Source organism: Camelina sativa, chromosome 14, assembly GCF_030686135.1.
Source record: "Camelina sativa cultivar CO46 ecotype springtype chromosome 14, ASM3068613v1".
Classification (NCBI taxonomy): Eukaryota; Viridiplantae; Streptophyta; class Magnoliopsida; order Brassicales; family Brassicaceae; genus Camelina; species Camelina sativa.
The window spans coordinates 30,054,033-30,071,843 of NC_141893.1; the positions used below are offsets into that span (position 1 = coordinate 30,054,033).

At 38.2% G+C, this 17,811-nt stretch overlaps 4 protein-coding genes and 1 pseudogene across 7 annotated transcripts; 2 read left to right on the plus strand and 3 right to left on the minus strand.

Annotated features, from left to right (window-relative positions):
• Positions 1–62: 62 nt before the first annotated feature.
• On the plus strand, positions 63–1,922 carry LOC104742583 (cytochrome P450 705A22-like). Its single transcript, XM_010463604.3, has 2 exons — positions 63–989; positions 1,086–1,922. The coding sequence occupies exons 1-2, from the start codon at positions 63–65 to the stop codon at positions 1,722–1,724; spliced, it is 1,566 nt and encodes a 521-aa protein (XP_010461906.2). The 3' UTR covers positions 1,725–1,922.
• LOC104742582 (uncharacterized) lies at positions 1,903–4,109 on the minus strand. 3 transcript variants are annotated; one of them, XM_010463599.3, is made up of 2 exons: positions 3,775–4,109; positions 1,903–3,231 (listed from the first exon to the last, which is right to left on the minus strand). In XM_010463599.3, exon 2 carries the CDS (start codon positions 3,221–3,223, stop codon positions 2,060–2,062), a length of 1,164 nt encoding a protein of 387 aa, XP_010461901.2. In that variant the 5' UTR covers positions 3,224–3,231; positions 3,775–4,109; the 3' UTR covers positions 1,903–2,059. The 3 variants fall into 3 exon arrangements, with proteins under 3 accessions (XP_010461901.2, XP_010461902.2, XP_010461904.2); XM_010463600.3 differs by having other exon boundaries at positions 3,612–3,997; XM_010463602.3 differs by lacking the exon at positions 3,775–4,109 and adding an exon at positions 3,481–3,726.
• Positions 4,110–5,180: 1,071 nt separating this feature from the next.
• LOC104742586 (uncharacterized) lies at positions 5,181–7,072 on the minus strand. The gene is made up of 4 exons (XM_010463607.3): positions 6,603–7,072; positions 6,071–6,199; positions 5,794–5,978; positions 5,181–5,713 (listed from the first exon to the last, which is right to left on the minus strand). The coding sequence occupies exons 1-4, from the start codon at positions 6,798–6,800 to the stop codon at positions 5,329–5,331; spliced, it is 897 nt and encodes a 298-aa protein (XP_010461909.1). The 5' UTR covers positions 6,801–7,072; the 3' UTR covers positions 5,181–5,328.
• Positions 7,073–7,272: 200 nt separating this feature from the next.
• LOC104742587 (UDP-glycosyltransferase 79B5 pseudogene) lies at positions 7,273–8,850 on the plus strand (annotated as a pseudogene). The gene has a single exon (XR_015579470.1). The product of XR_015579470.1 is annotated as a UDP-glycosyltransferase 79B5 pseudogene (transcript).
• Positions 8,851–9,898: 1,048 nt separating this feature from the next.
• Positions 9,899–11,832, minus strand: LOC104742589 (pirin-like protein At1g50590). Its single transcript, XM_019235839.2, has 6 exons — positions 11,464–11,832; positions 11,343–11,392; positions 11,208–11,246; positions 10,955–10,983; positions 10,689–10,870; positions 9,899–10,562 (listed from the first exon to the last, which is right to left on the minus strand). The coding sequence occupies exons 1-6, from the start codon at positions 11,595–11,597 to the stop codon at positions 10,040–10,042; spliced, it is 957 nt and encodes a 318-aa protein (XP_019091384.2). The 5' UTR covers positions 11,598–11,832; the 3' UTR covers positions 9,899–10,039.
• Positions 11,833–17,811: the final 5,979 nt, after the last annotated feature.

The following is a 17,811-nucleotide window of genomic DNA, read 5'->3' on the forward strand; positions in this document are numbered from 1 at the left end:
GGGCATATATAAAATAAAACCATTCTGCTGCATCTGACCCTCTCTGCAGGTTTTGGACAACGATGGCAGTAATCACCGTTGACTTTCAGCTCTGCTTCATTTTCATCCTCGTATGGCTCTTCTCACTCTTCTGTCTCTCTGCTTTCTTCTTCAAGAAATCAAAAGATCCACAACTCCAAGACTGTGGTCTACCTCCAAGCCCACCGTCTCTACCAGTCATAGGTCATCTTCACCTTCTCCTCTCTGTTCCATGTCACAGATCCTTTCAGAAAATCTCCTCCCAGTATGGTCCCCTCCTTCACCTCCGCGCCTTCCATATCCCAATCGTTCTAGTCTCGTCGGGCTCCATGGCCTATGAAATCTTCAGAACCCACGACCTGAACTTTGTTACCCGTGATCGCACGGTTCCTATAATGGAAAAATCAATACTTTTTGGTTCCTTTGGCTTTGTCTCAGCTCCTTATGGAGATTACTGGAAATTTATGAAGAAGCTCTTAGTCACAAAGCTTCTCGGGTCTCATTCCCTGGAGCAGACACGGCTCATCCGTGGGAAAGAACTCAAGACTTTCTGTGCTATGTTGTTCGATAAGGCAGCAAAGAATGAGACTGTTGATGTTGGTATAGAGATGATGAAGCTAACAAATAACAGCATTTGCAAAATGATAATGGGGAGGAGGTGCTCAGAGGAGAACGGCGAAGCAGAGAAAGTCAGAGGCTTGGTGACCAAATCACTTAGTTTGGTGAAGAAGTTCCTTATAGCTAGCACGGTTGGTCGAGCTCTCAAGAAGCTTGGGATCTCTCTTTTTGAGAAGGAAATCATGGAGGTGTCGCAGAGGTACGATGAATTGCTGGAGAAGATTATTAAGGAACACGAAGAGAATCCGAACAAGAAAGAGGATAGAGACATGATGGATGTTCTGTTGGAAGTTTGTGCAGACGACAATGCAGAGTTTAAGATTACCAGGAACCAAATCAAAGCGCTCTTTGTGGTAATATCTTGAAATTTTGTTTCATGGTCTTCCATGGCTGCCGCGTAAGGATCATGCAAAGACTTTTATCTTTACATTGTGCATGTGGTTGTGTAGGAGCTTTTCATTGGAGGTACTGATACTTCAGCACATACAACACAGTGGATAATGGCGGAACTCATTAACCATCCCGAGATTCTTAAAAGATTGAGAGAAGAGATAGAAACTGTTGTCGGGAAAACGAGGTTGATTCAAGAAACAGATCTCTTAAACCTGCCGTATTTGCAGGCTGTGGTGAAAGAAGGGCTAAGACTACACCCGCATACGCCAATCTTGGTGAGGAATGCAACAGAGGGATGCAAGATCGGAGGGTTTTACATAGCACAGAACACAACAATGATAATAAACGCTTATGCGGTGATGAGAGATCCGGATTCATGGGAATATCCAGAGGAGTTTCAGCCCGAGAGGTTCATGGTTCCCCCAAAAAGGAAAGAAGATGAGAGAGAACAGTTAGCTTTGAACTACATTCCTTTTGGGAGTGGAAGAAGAGGATGTCCCGGAACAAACTTGGGCTATATCTTTATTGGAGTAGCCATTGGAACAATGGTACAATGTTTTGACTGGAGAATTAATGGAGATATGGTTAACATGGAGGAGACTGGAGAAATGACTCTGAGAATGGCCCATCCACTTAAATGCACTCCTGTTGCTCGAATTAACCCGTTAGCTAGCTTTGAATCTAGAAATCCTTAGTTCTGATTTTATTTGATAATGGGTAATCTAGAGATCCTTAATTTGATGGTTGAGTTTGATATTTCATGTTGATGTCTGAAATTGGTGATGAAACTTGCTGTCTTTGTACTTTTTCTTCTTCAAACAGAAACCGGTTGTTTAAACAGTCTGAAGCATTTGTTATATGAGAAGGGACGAGTGGGAAACTGTAGTACTAAATTAGAAACGTTGCAGACAACAAGAAAAGCTATAGGCATCAAATGAAGATAGTTACACATTTTGGATAGTCTACTTTTAACTTATTATACTTTCACTACTTGCTACTTCTGATGCCAACTTGAGATGATTACCGAGCTTCAGAAGAAGGCTCTACTCCCATAGAAAACACGGGAGCTTGCACTCTTTGGCGTCTGCTGGGAGGAGCTTGAGTTCTCTGATTGGGTTGGGCTGTCGATGTCCAAAGGGAGTTTCATCTTAGCTAGTGATTCAGTAAATTGCTGCAAGCTTTTCGTGTACATGTCAACAATATCTTGCTGCACCACCTGTTGCTCTGGTTCAATGTTCACTTTCAGAACCGGTTTCACAACTGCTTCATCATCAGTCTTATCTAAATCACCATTCTCGATGATATATGTTGCCTTTGTGGCTTCTTTAACTGAACCTGAGTTGTTTCCTTCGCTTGATTGCTTTGAATCATCATGAGTTCCCGAGGAACCAGAGCTAACTGCAGCTGATGGAGAAGATATTTCATTTGTTGAGACAGTATTCGTTGGGGCTGCTTGTTCAACAGTGTCAACAACTGTAGTCTGGATGCTGTTTACTTCCAGAAAGCCGGTTTCAGAGCTTGCAAAATCATCAGAATCAGAACAAGTAGTAGAAAAGTACTTGGACACCATTTGATTGTTTTCACAGACAATCTTTGGATCCAAAAACTCATCTTCATCAAACTCGATAGGAGCCAACTCGGTTTCATCAGCTGTTGGAACCGCAGGAATGTGCATTACCTCGGGCAACTCTCCTGCATAAGACAGAGACAACTCAACAAATCCTGCAGGAGAGTGATACAAATCGGTTGACGAAAGAGAGAACTCTTTCTCCAGCTTCCCATTCCTCACAATCACTTCAGACAAAGGTACGAGAGTGAATCCGAGTAACTGATCCTCAAGATAATTCTTCACGCGGCTCATCATATAAATCTCACACTTAAGCGAACAATCCAGATTCTTGACATCGAACTGAAGGGTATCGTCGAAAACAGGGTTTCTCCCTCCACCATTGATAATCTTGGTGGACAAGGAGGTCTTAGGATCGCTTGTGAGAGAAAGCTTAGCGTACACATCTTGCTTATGGTAGATACAGATGTTCTGGATATCCCTAGCTTGGTGAACAAAAACCTCAAGCACACCAACGAAACTGTCGGAACTAGACGACATGACCGGTTTCTTTGTTCTTGTTTCACCACTGCCATTCAAATGGACACTACCGTTGACGATCGATGCCTCAGATTGTGGAGACTCCATAACAGGATCTGCAAACAAACAATGAAAGACAACAGGTTTCATTTGGAATCATCCATAATAAAATAAAACAAACAAACCTTTTGGTGTTGGTTTCTATTCTCTAGGTAACTACCAAAAGAAAACAGAATTTACAAAGCGAGTCAAATCAAATCTCTGGCGAATCATAGAACTTTAAAATGCTGCAATCAAATATGCCATTGAAAGAGAGCTCAAGAACACCTCAAACAACAAAAATAAGGAGATAGTTGGTCTTATACCTGATCTCAAGCAAAAAAAAAGCTACAAACTTGATTATGGTCAAGATTGCTTAATCAATTCACTAAGTTACTAAAACAATTTAACGCAGAAGCTTCCTTTATAAAAACAAGAAAGAGAGAAAGGGCCATACATGGATTCCAAGAAAGCAATCAACTTTCTCGAGGAACAAAAAAAAACCATAATCTAAGGAACAAGAACGAATTTTTGCAGATAAGAATAAGGATAAAGTAAAGATCTTTTTTGATAAAGGGTTCTCGTTATAAGTAAAAGACGAAATTGAGGGCTCTGTTAACCTTTAATTCGGGGTGGAGAAAGGTCAAAAAGAAGGAGAAAGCTTTTCTCTGAAATTTGCGCTTGCTTGCAAAAACCCACTTGGATTTTGTTTTCTTGAGCTTTGCAACGGAGAAGGATGAAGAAGAAGAAGAAGAAGAAGAAGAAGAAGAAGAAAGATGTAGAAAGTGAAAGAAGAGCAATTATTGCGTTATTGTTTAATATTCAGTGTGAAATAGACTTTTCTAACTAAGTAGGCACGATCTACAAATTATAGACGCCTCTCTCTCTCTTTTTTTCAAGTTTTCACTTTTGTTTGTTTGTATTCAGTTTCTATATACCACAACACAACGGCTCTAAAGGCTCTAAAGAAACTTACTTTAAAAAGATTTATGTATCCTTTATTTTTACTTTTTGTTTTTTTGTGGCATTAGGATGAAGATATGGACCACAAATCTGATGGGTTTGGTTGATCTTTTATCAGAAATTTGTTTGGTCTTCCTTGGTTAAACTGGTTCATTCCTTTTGTATATCAATGAGTTCACAGTTAATTGATTTGAAGAAGGCTCAAGCTAGACTAGTTTAAAATTGACTGATAATAAGCTTTTATTAAGTGGTTTATGCAAGTGTTATATAATAGCCGAACACATGTGTTTGCATAGTAGTGAAATCATTGATGACTGTTTGTCATCGGTAACGCTGTAGTGGAGAATCTTTTGATTTATGATTTAAAAGCTTATAGGACGGAAAGGTCCTTGATACAAACAAACCCTATTGACATGTAGCATAATTAGGCCTCGGCATAAAAACTGTATCCGAATACCCAACTTGGAACCCGACCCGAAAAAACGGGTTCGGGTTGGATACGGATTTGCCTATAAAATCCTATTGGGTTCTATTTTTTAATATCCGTGAGTTCGGGTTAGGATCGGATAATACCCGGTACCCGTTTGGGTACCCATTAAACCCGAACATATAAACATATTTATAATATTTATCATTAATATAATACAATTACCCCAAAATTATGATTATAATTTTGAATATTTCATTTAGTTTTATACCTAAATATCAAAAATAATCAAAACATCTAAAATATTTTGTTATGTAAGTCAAAATTTAACTAAATTTATTTAAATTTAATTATATTTTTTCGGATACCCGGTAGTTCGGGTACTAATCGGGTTCTAAAATTTGTAACCCAAACCGACCCGAACCCGATAGTACCCAAACCGAACCGAACCCATATATCTAAAAGTACCCAATAGATTCTATTTTCCTAAACCCGTTTACCCGAACCCGAATGGGTAATACCCGAACCCGAACGGGTTACCCGAATGCCCAGCCCTAAGCATAACCATCACTCCATCACCATAAAGTTCAGTGAAGTAGAAGAATGACTCAAGAAGCTAAGATAAGAAACATAAGCTTGAAGTAATAACAACAAATCTGATTGATTTATACACATATATATTGAACACACGAATCTTATATTCTACATGTGCCACATAGCTTCAAATTGGTTGTTCATGGTCAAAAATATGATCTCTTACATTTTTAAAAATATAAAAAACTAGTCATCGACGACTGGATTTTCCAAGTTCAGTTTCCAGTTTTGTAGAACCATAAGGCAAGTCGTAGAATTCAGCTAAGTATGTCAAAGCTTCAAAGTTGTTGTTGCATACCTTCCATAATGCAGAAACTTCTCGTTTAGAAACAGTTCCCAAGTTTTCACAAGTCTCTATGAATTCAAGCAGCTTTGAATAGAAAGAATCATAATTCATCACAATGAATGGAACTGGCAATACAGATCCAATCCTTTTGAGCTGAATCAATGCCAAAATCTCAAACATCTCATCGAGTGTGCCAACACCACCTGGAAGTGCAATTACTGCTGTCTTATCAGAGACATTGTTTCTCATCACTGCATCCACTAGTCCATGCTTTCTCGCAGAGAAGAACCTAAACATTAATTCCAACATTTTAGGGATCACTCACTCATTTTGCAATCAGAGTAGAAGTGGTGTGTGGCTACGATTTACCTGCAAGTATGGTAATTCTGAGGAGGGAGATAAGGATGAAACTTGGATGCGGTCCATTCACCGGCTTCTTTTTCTATTTTGATGCCACCGACCGGTTTCTTAGCTTCCAAAGCACCTTTAGTCACAGCATCCATAAGTCCTGGTCCAGCTCCAGACCATGTAGTACAGTCCAACAGATTTGCTGCCTGATAAAATAACACACAACTCTGAAAAACCTATATCGTAAGATGATAACTAACTCTTTTGTAAAGAGTTTTTTTTAAAAGGTCTTAGTTACTTCTCTGCTCAACTCTTGTGCTTGTATGTAATGTGAATGGTTTGGTGGGATTCTGGCAGAACCTAAGTACAAAATGCCTCTCCCGAGCCTATGTATGAGGTCGAAGCAAATCTCCAGCTCTTTCTTAACCTGAGAACTCAAATGAATAATGTCAATTGATATAAGCCTTAATCAGAGAGGTGTTCTTTGAGTAAAATTATCTACAAAGAGGATTAGAGATAGAGTGACCATTAAGCATAAAAAAAAACAAAAAAAAAATAAAAAAGGCCAAGACTTTAACAGGAGATAATCACAATTTAAGCTTTTCTTTGGCAATGTATCTTCGCTAAAACCTTTCAACAGGTTGATCTTTTGGTTTCTAATTCTCCTCTAAGGACTTCGTAATCCACAAAGCCAAGAAGAAAAGAAAAAAAATTCAATCTTTATCCTTTTAATGAACTTGTTCATGACATTCTATTGCAGAAATGAACACAAATCAATGGACACAATGCAATTCTAAAACAAATTCGAAGCTGAGATTTTAGTTTGTTACCTCAGATGGGCTACTTCTCTCAACAAAATCCTCAGACACAACAGACCTGCACTTCAGAACTCGTGCTGAATAGGCCCTAATTGGATGACCGAACCTCATATTCAGACAAATTGGATCTCTTTTTGGTGTTAGTGAAGGAGACGACATCTTCGGGTATAATCGGAAACTCCATGAGGAATCCAACACTGAAAACCCCATTTTCTTAGTTCCTAGAGAGAATAAATTGGTGCAACGAAACAACTCAGGCTCTCTCAAACAGTCAATTTAAGATCTTTACAGATAAAAAAAAAAGTTTCAATTTTTATCTGTTGATTTCGTCCCCGTTCACCAGTAATAAGGCTCATGTAGAGCTTTTGTCATTAACTAATAGAAACGTTACACGTCGCTGTTCTTGAAACTCGCTTTTTACTTTCTTAACACACAGTGCTTCGATTTTTTTTACAGTTTTGTAACACTGATGACTGATCTGTGAGTCTAATAACACTACTCTGCTTTCTAAATATTGTATCTGTTGAAGCAAAAGACAAATAACATTGAATACATGGCACATGCAGCCAAGTGGCCAACCAATTATCACCTAACCCAATAAGCAATAATAATCCCAACTGATACAATATACTATTCTTTTAACTAAATTAATCCAGAAGAGGAGCATTTCCTCAACCACCCTACATTATATTTAACCAAAAATAGCAGCAACCTTTCTGCTACAACCTTGAGTAAAAGAAAAAAAAGTGTAAGTGGTTTTTTTCTTTGGGCTCTCTTGAAGAAAATGGGGTCAAAGTTTCATGCTTTTATGTACCCATGGTTTGGTTTTGGTCATATGATTCCATATCTTCATCTAGCCAACAAACTAGCTGAGAAAGGTCATACCATCACTTTTTTCATTCCAAAGAAAGCTCACAAGCAGCTTGAACCTCTCAATCTGTTCCCGGACAGCATTGTCTTGGAGCCTCTTACCCTCCCCCATGTTGATGGTCTCCCTTCTGGCGCCGAGACGGCCTCGGATCTCCCAAACTCAACTAAGAAACCCATATTCGATGCCATGGATCTCTTACGCGATCAGATTGAAGCTAAGGTCCGTGCCTTAAAACCAGACCTAATCTTTTTCGATTTTATTCATTGGGTTCCAGAAATGGCTAAAGAGTTTGGATTCAAGAGTGTAAATTACCAGATCATATCGGCAGCTTGTGTAGCTATGGTTCTTGCACCTGGTGCTGAATTAGGGTTTCCTCCGCCGGATTATCCTTTATCCAAAGTGGCGTTACGTGGACATGACGCTAACGTCTGTTCTCTCTTCGCATCTTCTCATGAACTTTTCGGGCTAATAACCACAGGCCTTAAGAACTGTGATGTTGTTTCCATAAGGACGTTCGTGGAACTTGAAGGTAAGCTATGCGGTTTCATCGAAAGAGAATGTCAAAAGAAAGTTCTCTTAACCGGTCCAATGCTCCCTGAACCTCAAAATAAAAGTGGTAAACCACTAGAAGATCGATGGAGTCAGTGGTTAAACGGATTTGAACCAGGCTCGGTGGTGTTTTGCGCTTTTGGCACCCAATTCTTTTTCAAGAAGAATCAATTTCAAGAACTCTGTTTAGGAATGGAGCTAACGGGTCTACCGTTTTTAGTAGTGGTTATGCCACCAAAAGGTTCATCAACGGTTCATGAAGCATTACCAAAAGGGTTTGAAGAACGGGTTAAAGGGCGTGGAATCGTTTGGGAAGGATGGGTGGATCAACCTTTGATATTGTCGCAACCATCAGTAGGTTGCTTTGTGAACCATTGTGGGTTCGGCTCAATGTGGGAGTCTTTGGTTAGTGATTGCCAGATTGTGTTTATTCCACAGTTGGCTGATCAGATTCTCATCACAAGACTACTAACCGAAGAACTCAAAGTCTCTGTGAAGGTGCAGAGAGAAGATTGCGGATGGTTCTCCAAGGAGAACTTGATCGATACGGTTAAAACCGTGATGAATAAAGATAGTGAGATTGGGAACTTAGTGAAGAGGAACCATAAGAAATTAAAAGAGACATTGGTTAGTCCTGGATTTTTGAGTGGTTATGTTGATAAGTTCGTAGAAGCATTGGAGGATGAAGTCAACAACACAAAATCTTCTTGAATTCAATACTTTGAAAGTTCCAAAACCAATAATGAATGTGTACTCAATTTTAAAATAAAGAGTGTCGGTTTACATTTTTAATATAACTCTTAATAAGAAATGACTAGAAAGATCACACAATTTAAATGATTTCTTCTTGTATGTATTAAAAATCTAAAATGGCTGTGCAATGATTCAATTTTCTTTAATCTATATAATAATAGCAATCTGAAAAAATGTCAACAATTGGGATTTTTTGTCGACCTTTTCGTAAAAAAATATGTTGTAGTTTAATATATATATATATATATATATATATATATATATATATATAGTTGCGTCTGTTCATTGTAGATTTGTGTATTTTCACCAATTTTTTTCATTTTTAATCACTACTTTTCCTTTAAATAATTGTGTCTGTTCAGTATTCATGTCGTTTGAACTCTATATAGATTTGTCTCTTCTTGAGTAGTAACAAATCATTGTTCGTTCAACCATATTTTCTGTTTAATGTTAAATCAAAATAATTTAAATATTAATATCCAATATCCAATTTCATTTTATAATCTAACTAGAGATTTTAGAAATGATTATAACAATATAAAATTTCAATTTTAAAATATAATTTAGAGTTGCGTCTATTTATCTTAACATTTTGTAGAATATGTATTTTATTTTTAGAAGTTGTGTATTTTTACTATAATTTTCCTTGATACATTTCACTAAAGATTAAATATATTTTCTATCTATAATTATTTTATTAGAAAGTTACATTTACTCATTACAACTATTCGTTTGAATATTCTCACTTAAGATCACTTTTTATTCTAATTTTTTTAACTAATAATAATATAAAAGTTAATAACTGTTATAATAGTTGCAACTCTTTATCATAATTCCTTACAAAATATCTTATATGTATAATGCAGTAAACAATATTTTTTGGCAAGATTGCCTCGATTCAGTATGATTTTTCACTATAGAATTTTTTTTTTTTGAGTTATGTCTCTTTGCCCAAATATTTTTTTATCATGAATAATATTTTTGGTTTTCATTTTGAATATGGTTGTGTTTTTACTAACACTTTATGTTTAACATCTGTGTAGTTTTAGTACTCCTTATTATTTTCTCTTTTTTTTTTAGGATCACATACTCTTAATCTATTATATTACTTTCAAATAAATTTTTAACATATAAGTTTTAATTTAATTTAATTTTTTTTTTTTTTGAAATTCTTTCTCTGCCACATTGCTGGGACCTGAGTCCTAGTAGATGTAGTAAAGATCATACAACTAATTAAAAAAATTGGATATGAAATATAAATAGAGGCAAAAAGATTTCAAAACAATCCCAAGGAAGAAGCAGCTTGAGACTTCCAATGTCTAGCGTTTTCAAACCCATTTGTAAAATTCTCAAAATCATCAATGGTCCGATCAATCTCTTCTTGTGTGTTCATAACAAAAGGACCAAACTGAACCATTGGTTCACCAATAGGCTCACCAGCCACAAGGATAAACCGAAGTGGCAAACCGGTATCAGAACCATTCCAAGCTTCTAAACGGTCACCACCTAGGCCTAGAACCAGCAAGTGGTGGGCAGCAGCGGCTGAGTGTTGTAACTTGGCATCCCCAAAATGGCCCTGGCCTTGAAGAATATAGACAAACGCGTTCCAATGAAGTGGAATGGGCTGAGAGATTCGAGAACCCGGCGAGAGAGTGAAGTCTAGATACATTGTTGGTGTTCTTGTGCAAATTTTTGACTTAACTCCATTCCATTCTCCTGCTATGACTCTAACTCTCACACCATCTTTCTCTGTTTCTGCTATATCTTGACTCTCTATCTCTTGATAACTCGGCTCCACTCTGAGAATTTACACACTTTTAAGTAAGAAGAGACCTAATCTAGTATAAAAATTATAACAAGGATCACTAGCTTAAGTCAATGTCAATTGGTTGATCCGTGAACATTTTTACATCAAAGAAGCTTACAGTTTATGTTTTGAGGAGAGATTGATCCAAAGTTGCAAACCCTTGTTGTGAGTAATTATGCCATTGGGATTAGAAGAAGGCATTTCAGAATGAACAATGCCTTTTCCTGCAGTCATCCATTGTAACCCTCCTTCTCTTATTACTCCTTTGTGTCCTTCACAGTCTTCATGCAAAATCTCTCCCTGTGTATACAGACAAATTCATCAAGACTTAAGCATGGCGATTCGTCATAATCGAATAAAAAAAAGATGAGAAGATGGCAATACCTCTAACATGTAAGTGACTGTCTCAAAACCTGATTTTGGAGACGAAAAAATAATATTATCACAAGCCAACAATGATAATAGTACTATAGTAGTGATAGAGTTAGCGATCATACTGTCCAACTATGAGCATAAATGTCAAACACAAATGATAGGTATATATAGTTGTTTACTAATATATATATATATATATATAATATAAACGCAAACTTAAACGTGTAAAGTTGCGTTTAGAATAATCAACAACAAAACCAACCTCTGTGTGGATGATCTGGGAATCCTGAAGGAGCTGAAACTGCAATTTTGAATAGATTTTATATCTTTTATGAGAAGTTGGATTCAAAAGAAACAGAGCAAAAACAGAGGAATAAAAGAAACAATATATACCAACCTGAGAATTCATCCAAAACAAGAAATGGGTCGAAGTACCTAAACTCAAACCTGCAAAATTATTTATTAAAACTTTCTATCCATTACTACTACACTTGGAAATAGTGAAACGTTTGCTTTACCTTCCGATGCTTCTTCTTACAACAGCACCAAATCCTTCGTCTTGCTGTCTTGCGAAAAGCTTCTTAACAACTAACCTCTTATTATCATTATTATTATTATTATTATTACCAGAAGATTTCTCTGGGATTGGCATCTTGAATCCGAGAGCGAGAGAGTTGGTGAAAAAAACTATATATATGTGTATTTGTTGAATCTCTGATGACCATGTATGTATATTTATAGTAAGGAAAGAGTTGTTGTATTTGACAGTTGGCCAAATTAAGAAGATGACTTAACCCTATATAAATTGGTTTATTAAAGTCAATGTTTTAAAAAGATACTATACTATTAGCATAAGTTGGATTTCGAAGACGCAATTTTTTTTAAACACTTTTAAAGCATGATGATCGAGTTTTCTTTAGATATATATCTCATGATTCATTTTTGTTTGTTTGATAAACTTAGCTCCAAAAGGCATTAATACGTTAGCAAAAGTGTTAAGGATTTAGATTTTAAATATCAATGGTTTGTGTTACGTCATCAATTCATCATCCTCTATCTTTTTTTTGTTGTTGTTGTTGTAATAACTCGTAATAGAAATGTTTCATTTTGAAAGGCAAAAGTTTATAAATCACACATTGATACGTTAATGGACCCCGTTGGATACATCCCAAATAATTTAATTTTATTCTTTTTATATATCCACATATTTTTAGGTTTTCTGTCCATATTTGAAAGTTTAGTTAAAAGAGAAAAAAAAAAAAAAAAACATAAGTGACAAATTCGAATTAGTGATCAGACAATGCTGTAATTACATCTATGTAATCAAGGCCAGCATATAAGTTTCTATAGCTTCATTTAAGAAATGTATAGTAAAATGAGTAAAAAAAAATGTATAGTAAAGAATATTGAAAAGAAAAAACAGTGTATACTTAACTAATCAAATTTGGTCACAATTTGGATGCGAATACGCAGTCGTTTAGTTCAGATAAGCGCACACGTTTATCAGCGACAGCATGATGTAAGGGTGACGGTTTGACCATTGTATCATTCTTTGGTACTACTACTACTGATTTGAGGGGTCAAAGACGACAAAGATAATTTCAAACAAATTTTTAGAAACATTAAAGTTTTGTTTTTTTGTCTGACGAATGATTACGTAACCATGACATACATCGGGATCCAAGTATAGGTTTTATAAATCAATGTAACAAAATTGACCATATACAAAAAGAATGGACCAAGAATATATAATCCAGATTAACTTAGAAAATTGGGGAGACGGTTTTAATTTAGATTTTGTTCACATTCCTTCCTCCTTACTCATCTTTTCTTATACCATTTGTTGTCTTTTACAAAATGGGGCAGTGTTGTCTGTTGACTAGATTGATTGATTACACACTTCTCTGTATAGAGGAGAGATATATATTAAAGACTAATGTTGTAATCACTATATATATTGTAACACTCACACATGTATAATACAAGCTTTCCTTACATGGTATCAGAGCAGTAAAATCCTATACCTAAATTATTATTTTTTTTTTTCCGTCGCTTCTCTCCTTTTCTCTTCATCTCTTGCTTATCCTGGCTGCTTCTCCATCCAATGTCATCAATCCTGCTTCTGCATCCCAGCTTCATAACATAAATATGTCCAATGTCACCAAGCTCACCGCTTCTAATTTCCTGATGTGGAACCATTAAGTTTGTGCCTTGCTTGCTGGTTACGGTCTTGCCGGGTATCTTGATGGTACCATGGTTGCACCAGATGCGACTGTGCTCCAAGGTGAAGCTTCTATTCCTAATCCAGAGTATAATCTTTGGGAACGGCTAGATCAACTCATTGTTGCTAGCCTTCTCGGTGTGATCTCGATTGAGATCCAACCCATGCTCTCCAAGACTTCCACGTCGGCCGAGATTTGGAGTCTTCTTTCCTCTACGTATGCTAAACCAACATGGGGACACATCAAACAGCTTCGAGAACAGATCAAGCAATGGCGGAAGGGTTCTCGTACTGTTGATGAATACATTCAAGGTTTGGTTGTTCGTTTTGATCAACTTGCTACGCTTGGCAAGCCATACCAACATGAAGAACAGATCGAGTATCTGTTAGGTGGGCTTCCTGAGGAATATATGCCTCTTGTCGAACAGATCGAGGGTCGTGACACGCCTCCCTCCATGCCTGCTATTCATGAAAAACTCATTAATTATGAGTTGAAGCTTCTTACACAAGGTTCTGTGTCCTCCGTTGTTCCGGTCACGGCTAATACCGCCTTTTACAAGTCTTCCAACAACAACAACAACTTCTCTCGACAACATCGGCCTCCTTCCCGTGGTTCACACCACCACAACTCCCGTGGCTCCTAGAGCAGAGGTTACCAAGGTCGTTGTCAATTATGTGGTGTCTTTGGTCATAGTGCGCGGAGGTGTTCTCAGCTCTCCTCCGGCGGTTCCTATCAACCCTCCGGTGGTAACTATCAGCTTTCTGGCAGACCATCCACACCGTGGCAACCTCGTGCCAACATGGCTACTGTGCCTCCTTATAATCCGGCGAATTGGATCATGGATTTGGGTGCCACACATCACTTAACATCTGATCTTGCCAACGTGTCTCTTCATCAACCGTATACTGGTGGTGAGGAAGTGCATATTGTGAATGGTTCTGGCCTCAAAATCACACATACCGGTTCTACCTCCCTTCCTACTTCATCTCGCTCTCTTGATCTCAAAGATATTTTATATGTTCCGGATGTTCGAAAGAACTTGATATCAGTTTTTCGATTATGCAACACAAATCAAGTTTCGGTTCATTTCTATCCGGCATTATTTTAGGTGAGGGATCTGAGCATGGGGTCAAGTTACTCCAAGGCAGAACTAGAAACGAATTATATGAGTGGCCGATGGCTGGTGGTTCCATTACGGCGTTCTCGGTCTCACCATCTCCACCAACGGACTTGAGTTCATGGCATTTACGACTTGGGCATCCCTCTTTTTCAGTTTTAAAAACCATTGTTTCTCAATTTTCTTTACCATTTTCTTCTTCTCCACAAAAACATTTGTCTTGCTCAGATTGTTTCATTAATAAGAGTCATAAACTCCTATTTTTTACAAACACTATTACTTCTTCTAAGTCTCTTGAATATATCTATACAAATGTCTGGTCTTCTCCAATCATTTCCTCTGAAAATTTCAAGTATTATCTGGTTTTTATTGACCATTTCACAAGATATACATGGCTATATCCACTTAAATTTAAATCCCAAGTCAAAGATGTTTTTGTGGCCTTCAAGTCTTTGGTAGAGAATCGGTTCCAGGCTAAGATCACCACTCTATTTTCTGATAATGGAGGAGATTTTATTGCTCTTAGACCGTTCTTGGTATCACAGGGCATCACTCATCTAACTTCACCGCCTCATACGCCTGAGCATAATGGTGTGGCTGAACGAAAACATCGGCATGTTGTTGAAACGGGACTTGTCCTCCTACTGGCCGTACGCTTTCGCCACTGCTGTTTACTTGATCAATAGGATGTCCACTGATGTTTTACATGGCGATACACCGTACCGACGACTATTCAATACCATACCAAATTATCTTAAGCTTCGTGTGTTTGGGTGTGTATGTTATATATGGCTTCTTCCTTACCGGAGTCACAAGCTCGAGCCGCGGTCCACACCATGTGTTTTCCTTGGGTACTCTCTCACGCAAAGTGCCTACTTTTGTCTTGATGTTGCCAATGCACGGTTATACACCTCTCGCCATGTACAATTTGTTGAAACAATTTTCCCGTTTGCTCAACAAATTGCTACGGCTCCGCCATTAGTGCTTCCTGGTAAATCCTCCTCCACGTATTCTAGTTCAATACTGTTTTTTCCATCACCGATGGTCACACCGACAACGGCTCCGGTTTACTCGCCTCCGTGCTCTGATTTCCCCAATCCGTCTCCATCACCGTCTTTGTTACCACAACCACTGTCACCTTCGCTGTCGACAGCTAACCGGTCTATGTCTAACACCACAATGTCGTCCTCCTCCCCGTCACCAGATCGGTCTCATGAGTTGCGAACAAAACAGGCCTAAGATCGTGCATCTTCTGCTACTCTTTCAAGCCCATAACTCACAAGCCCAATACATGATAGCACAAGTCGAAGTCCAGGTCCAGTATCCTCGTCCACCTCCTTCTCAAGTCTGTCACCTTCTCCGATTGTCAATCCTCCTCCGCAACCGAACAACCATCCTATGCAAACTAGATCGAAGAATCATATCACAAAACCGAACACCAAATTCAGTCTTACCGCCTCTACCCATCCTGTTATCCCAACTTCGGTTGTCGAGGCTTTGAAGGATCCACGGTGGCGCAATGCAATGGTGGAGGAGATCAACGCTTAAATTCGCGAACATTCTTGGGACTTGGAGCCTCCAAAAACTGCACAACATGTCAGTCCCTGTAAGTGGATTTTCACTCTCAAGTATAAACCCGATGGATCGATTGATAGGTACAAAGCACGGCTTGTGGCTCGCGGTTTTCGGCAAGAGTATGGTCTTGACTACTCGAAGACTTTTAGTCCTGTTATTAAAACCACAACCATTCGTATTGTGCTTGAAACGGCGGTGAAACGGAATTGGGCTATCCATCAGGTAGATATCAACAATGCTTTTCTTCAAGGAACTCTAGAGGATGAGGTTTATGTTTCTCAGCTGCCTGGTTTTGTTGACCGAGATCGCCCACATCATGTGTGTAAGTTGCGGAAAGCATTGTACGGTTTAAAACAGGCCCCAAGGGCGTGGTATCAGGAGTTATGACGGATTCTTGTTGACTCTGGTTTCAAGACTTCTCTGGCTGACAACTCTTTATTCATATGCAAACATGGTCCAACTTACATCTATGTATTAGTGTATGTTGATGATATAATAAATGCAGGCCCAAGCTCGTTAGTTCATCAGTTTCATATGTTGTTGGCTAAGCGTTTTTCCCTCAAGGATCTAGGTCCTTTGAGTTACTTCTTGGGTATTGAGGCCACAAGAATATCCAAGGGTCTTCACTTAATGCAACGGAAGTACATCACTGATCTCCTTGTTAAAACCAACATGCTTGCGGCCAACCCTGTTCCTACGCCAATGTCTACTTCGACGAAGCTCACTGTCTTCTCGGGTACACCACTCGCGGATGTCACAAAGTATAGGATGGTCGTTGGGAGTTTACAGTATTTGGCTTTTACGCGCCCTGACATCGCATTTCCGGTAAACTGTCTTTCCCAGTTATTGCATAAACCGACTAATGAACATTGGCATGCTGCAAAGAGGGTCCTACGGTATCTTGCAGGGATGCGTACACTTGGTATTTTTCTGCGAAATGATGCTCCACTGACGGTTCATGCATTCTCAAATGTAGATTGGGGCAGGGACAGAACGAATTATGTGTCCACAAATGCGTACATTGTCTATTTTGGGGGAAGTCCGGTTTTGTGGTCTTCAAAGAAACAGAGGAGCATATCACGATCATCGACTGAGGCGGAGTACCGTGCTGTTGCGAATACGGCATCTGAACTAAGGTGGATATGTTCTCTTTTATCAGAAATGGGAATCACCCTACCTACTGCTCCGGTCATCTACTGTGATAATATGGGAGCTACATATCTATGTGAAAATCCAATTTTCCATTCGAAGATGAAGCATGTTGCTCTCGATTATCATTTTGTCCGAGAGCACATTCAGTCTGGCACATTGCGGGTTGCCCACATCTCTGGTGATGATCAACTCGTGGACTCTCTTACTAAACCATTACCCCCTGCTCGGTTTCTTGACTTGAATCACAAGATTGGAGTCAAGAGTCTGTCTCCATCTTGAGGGGGCGTATAGAGGAGAGATATATATTAAGGACTAATGTTGTAATTAGTGATTGATAAATCCTACTACTCATCACTATATATATTGTAACACTCACACATGCATAATACAAGCTTTCCTTACACTCTGCATGTTAATACTTGTAGCAAAACTTAGGGTTGATTGGTAAATCTAATTTGATGTGGTTGGAAGTTGAACCAATCTCATTAGTTGTTGTTACCAATCGAACGATTTGATGAAATAGTCGATTGAACAACACAATTTTTTTGGAATTACTACCTTATCAAACCATAGTTTCAATGTTCTGGTCTTTAACCAAATAGGAGTAACAAACTTTTTTGCGGTTGCCTTATTATCTCTCTAACCACTTTTTCTAACAACTTTTACTCCTACCGCTAAAAACTGCAAATATTCATGACTAAAACGTTGAAACGATGGTTACTTAATCGGTTCTCTCTCTTTCTGTTACCAGTATAGATTTTTTTCGTTCGATTTTATATTAATTTTCAAACGTGCATTAC

Excerpts from the sequence above, each read along its gene's own strand:
- LOC104742583 (XM_010463604.3), top strand. The coding sequence starts at position 63 with ATGGCAGTAATCACCGTTGACTTTCAGCTCTGCTTCATTTTCATCCTC. Across the intron at positions 990-1,085 it reads AAATCAAAGCGCTCTTTGTG|GAGCTTTTCATTGGAGGTAC; the intron begins GTAATATCTTGA and ends GTGGTTGTGTAG.
- LOC104742586 (XM_010463607.3), bottom strand. The coding sequence starts at position 6,800 with ATGGGGTTTTCAGTGTTGGATTCCTCATGGAGTTTCCGATTATACCCG. Across the intron at positions 6,200-6,602 it reads AGAGAAGTAGCCCATCTGAG|GTTAAGAAAGAGCTGGAGAT; the intron begins GTAACAAACTAA and ends TTGAGTTCTCAG. Across the intron at positions 5,714-5,793 it reads CAGAATTACCATACTTGCAG|GTTCTTCTCTGCGAGAAAGC; the intron begins GTAAATCGTAGC and ends ATTAATGTTTAG.
- LOC104742582 (XM_010463599.3), bottom strand. The coding sequence starts at position 3,223 with ATGGAGTCTCCACAATCTGAGGCATCGATCGTCAACGGTAGTGTCCAT.
- LOC104742589 (XM_019235839.2), bottom strand. The coding sequence starts at position 11,597 with ATGCCAATCCCAGAGAAATCTTCTGGTAATAATAATAATAATAATAAT. Across the intron at positions 11,393-11,463 it reads GTAAGAAGAAGCATCGGAAG|GTTTGAGTTTAGGTACTTCG; the intron begins GTAAAGCAAACG and ends ATAATTTTGCAG. Across the intron at positions 10,563-10,688 it reads CTCTCCTCAAAACATAAACT|AGTGGAGCCGAGTTATCAAG; the intron begins GTAAGCTTCTTT and ends GTAAATTCTCAG.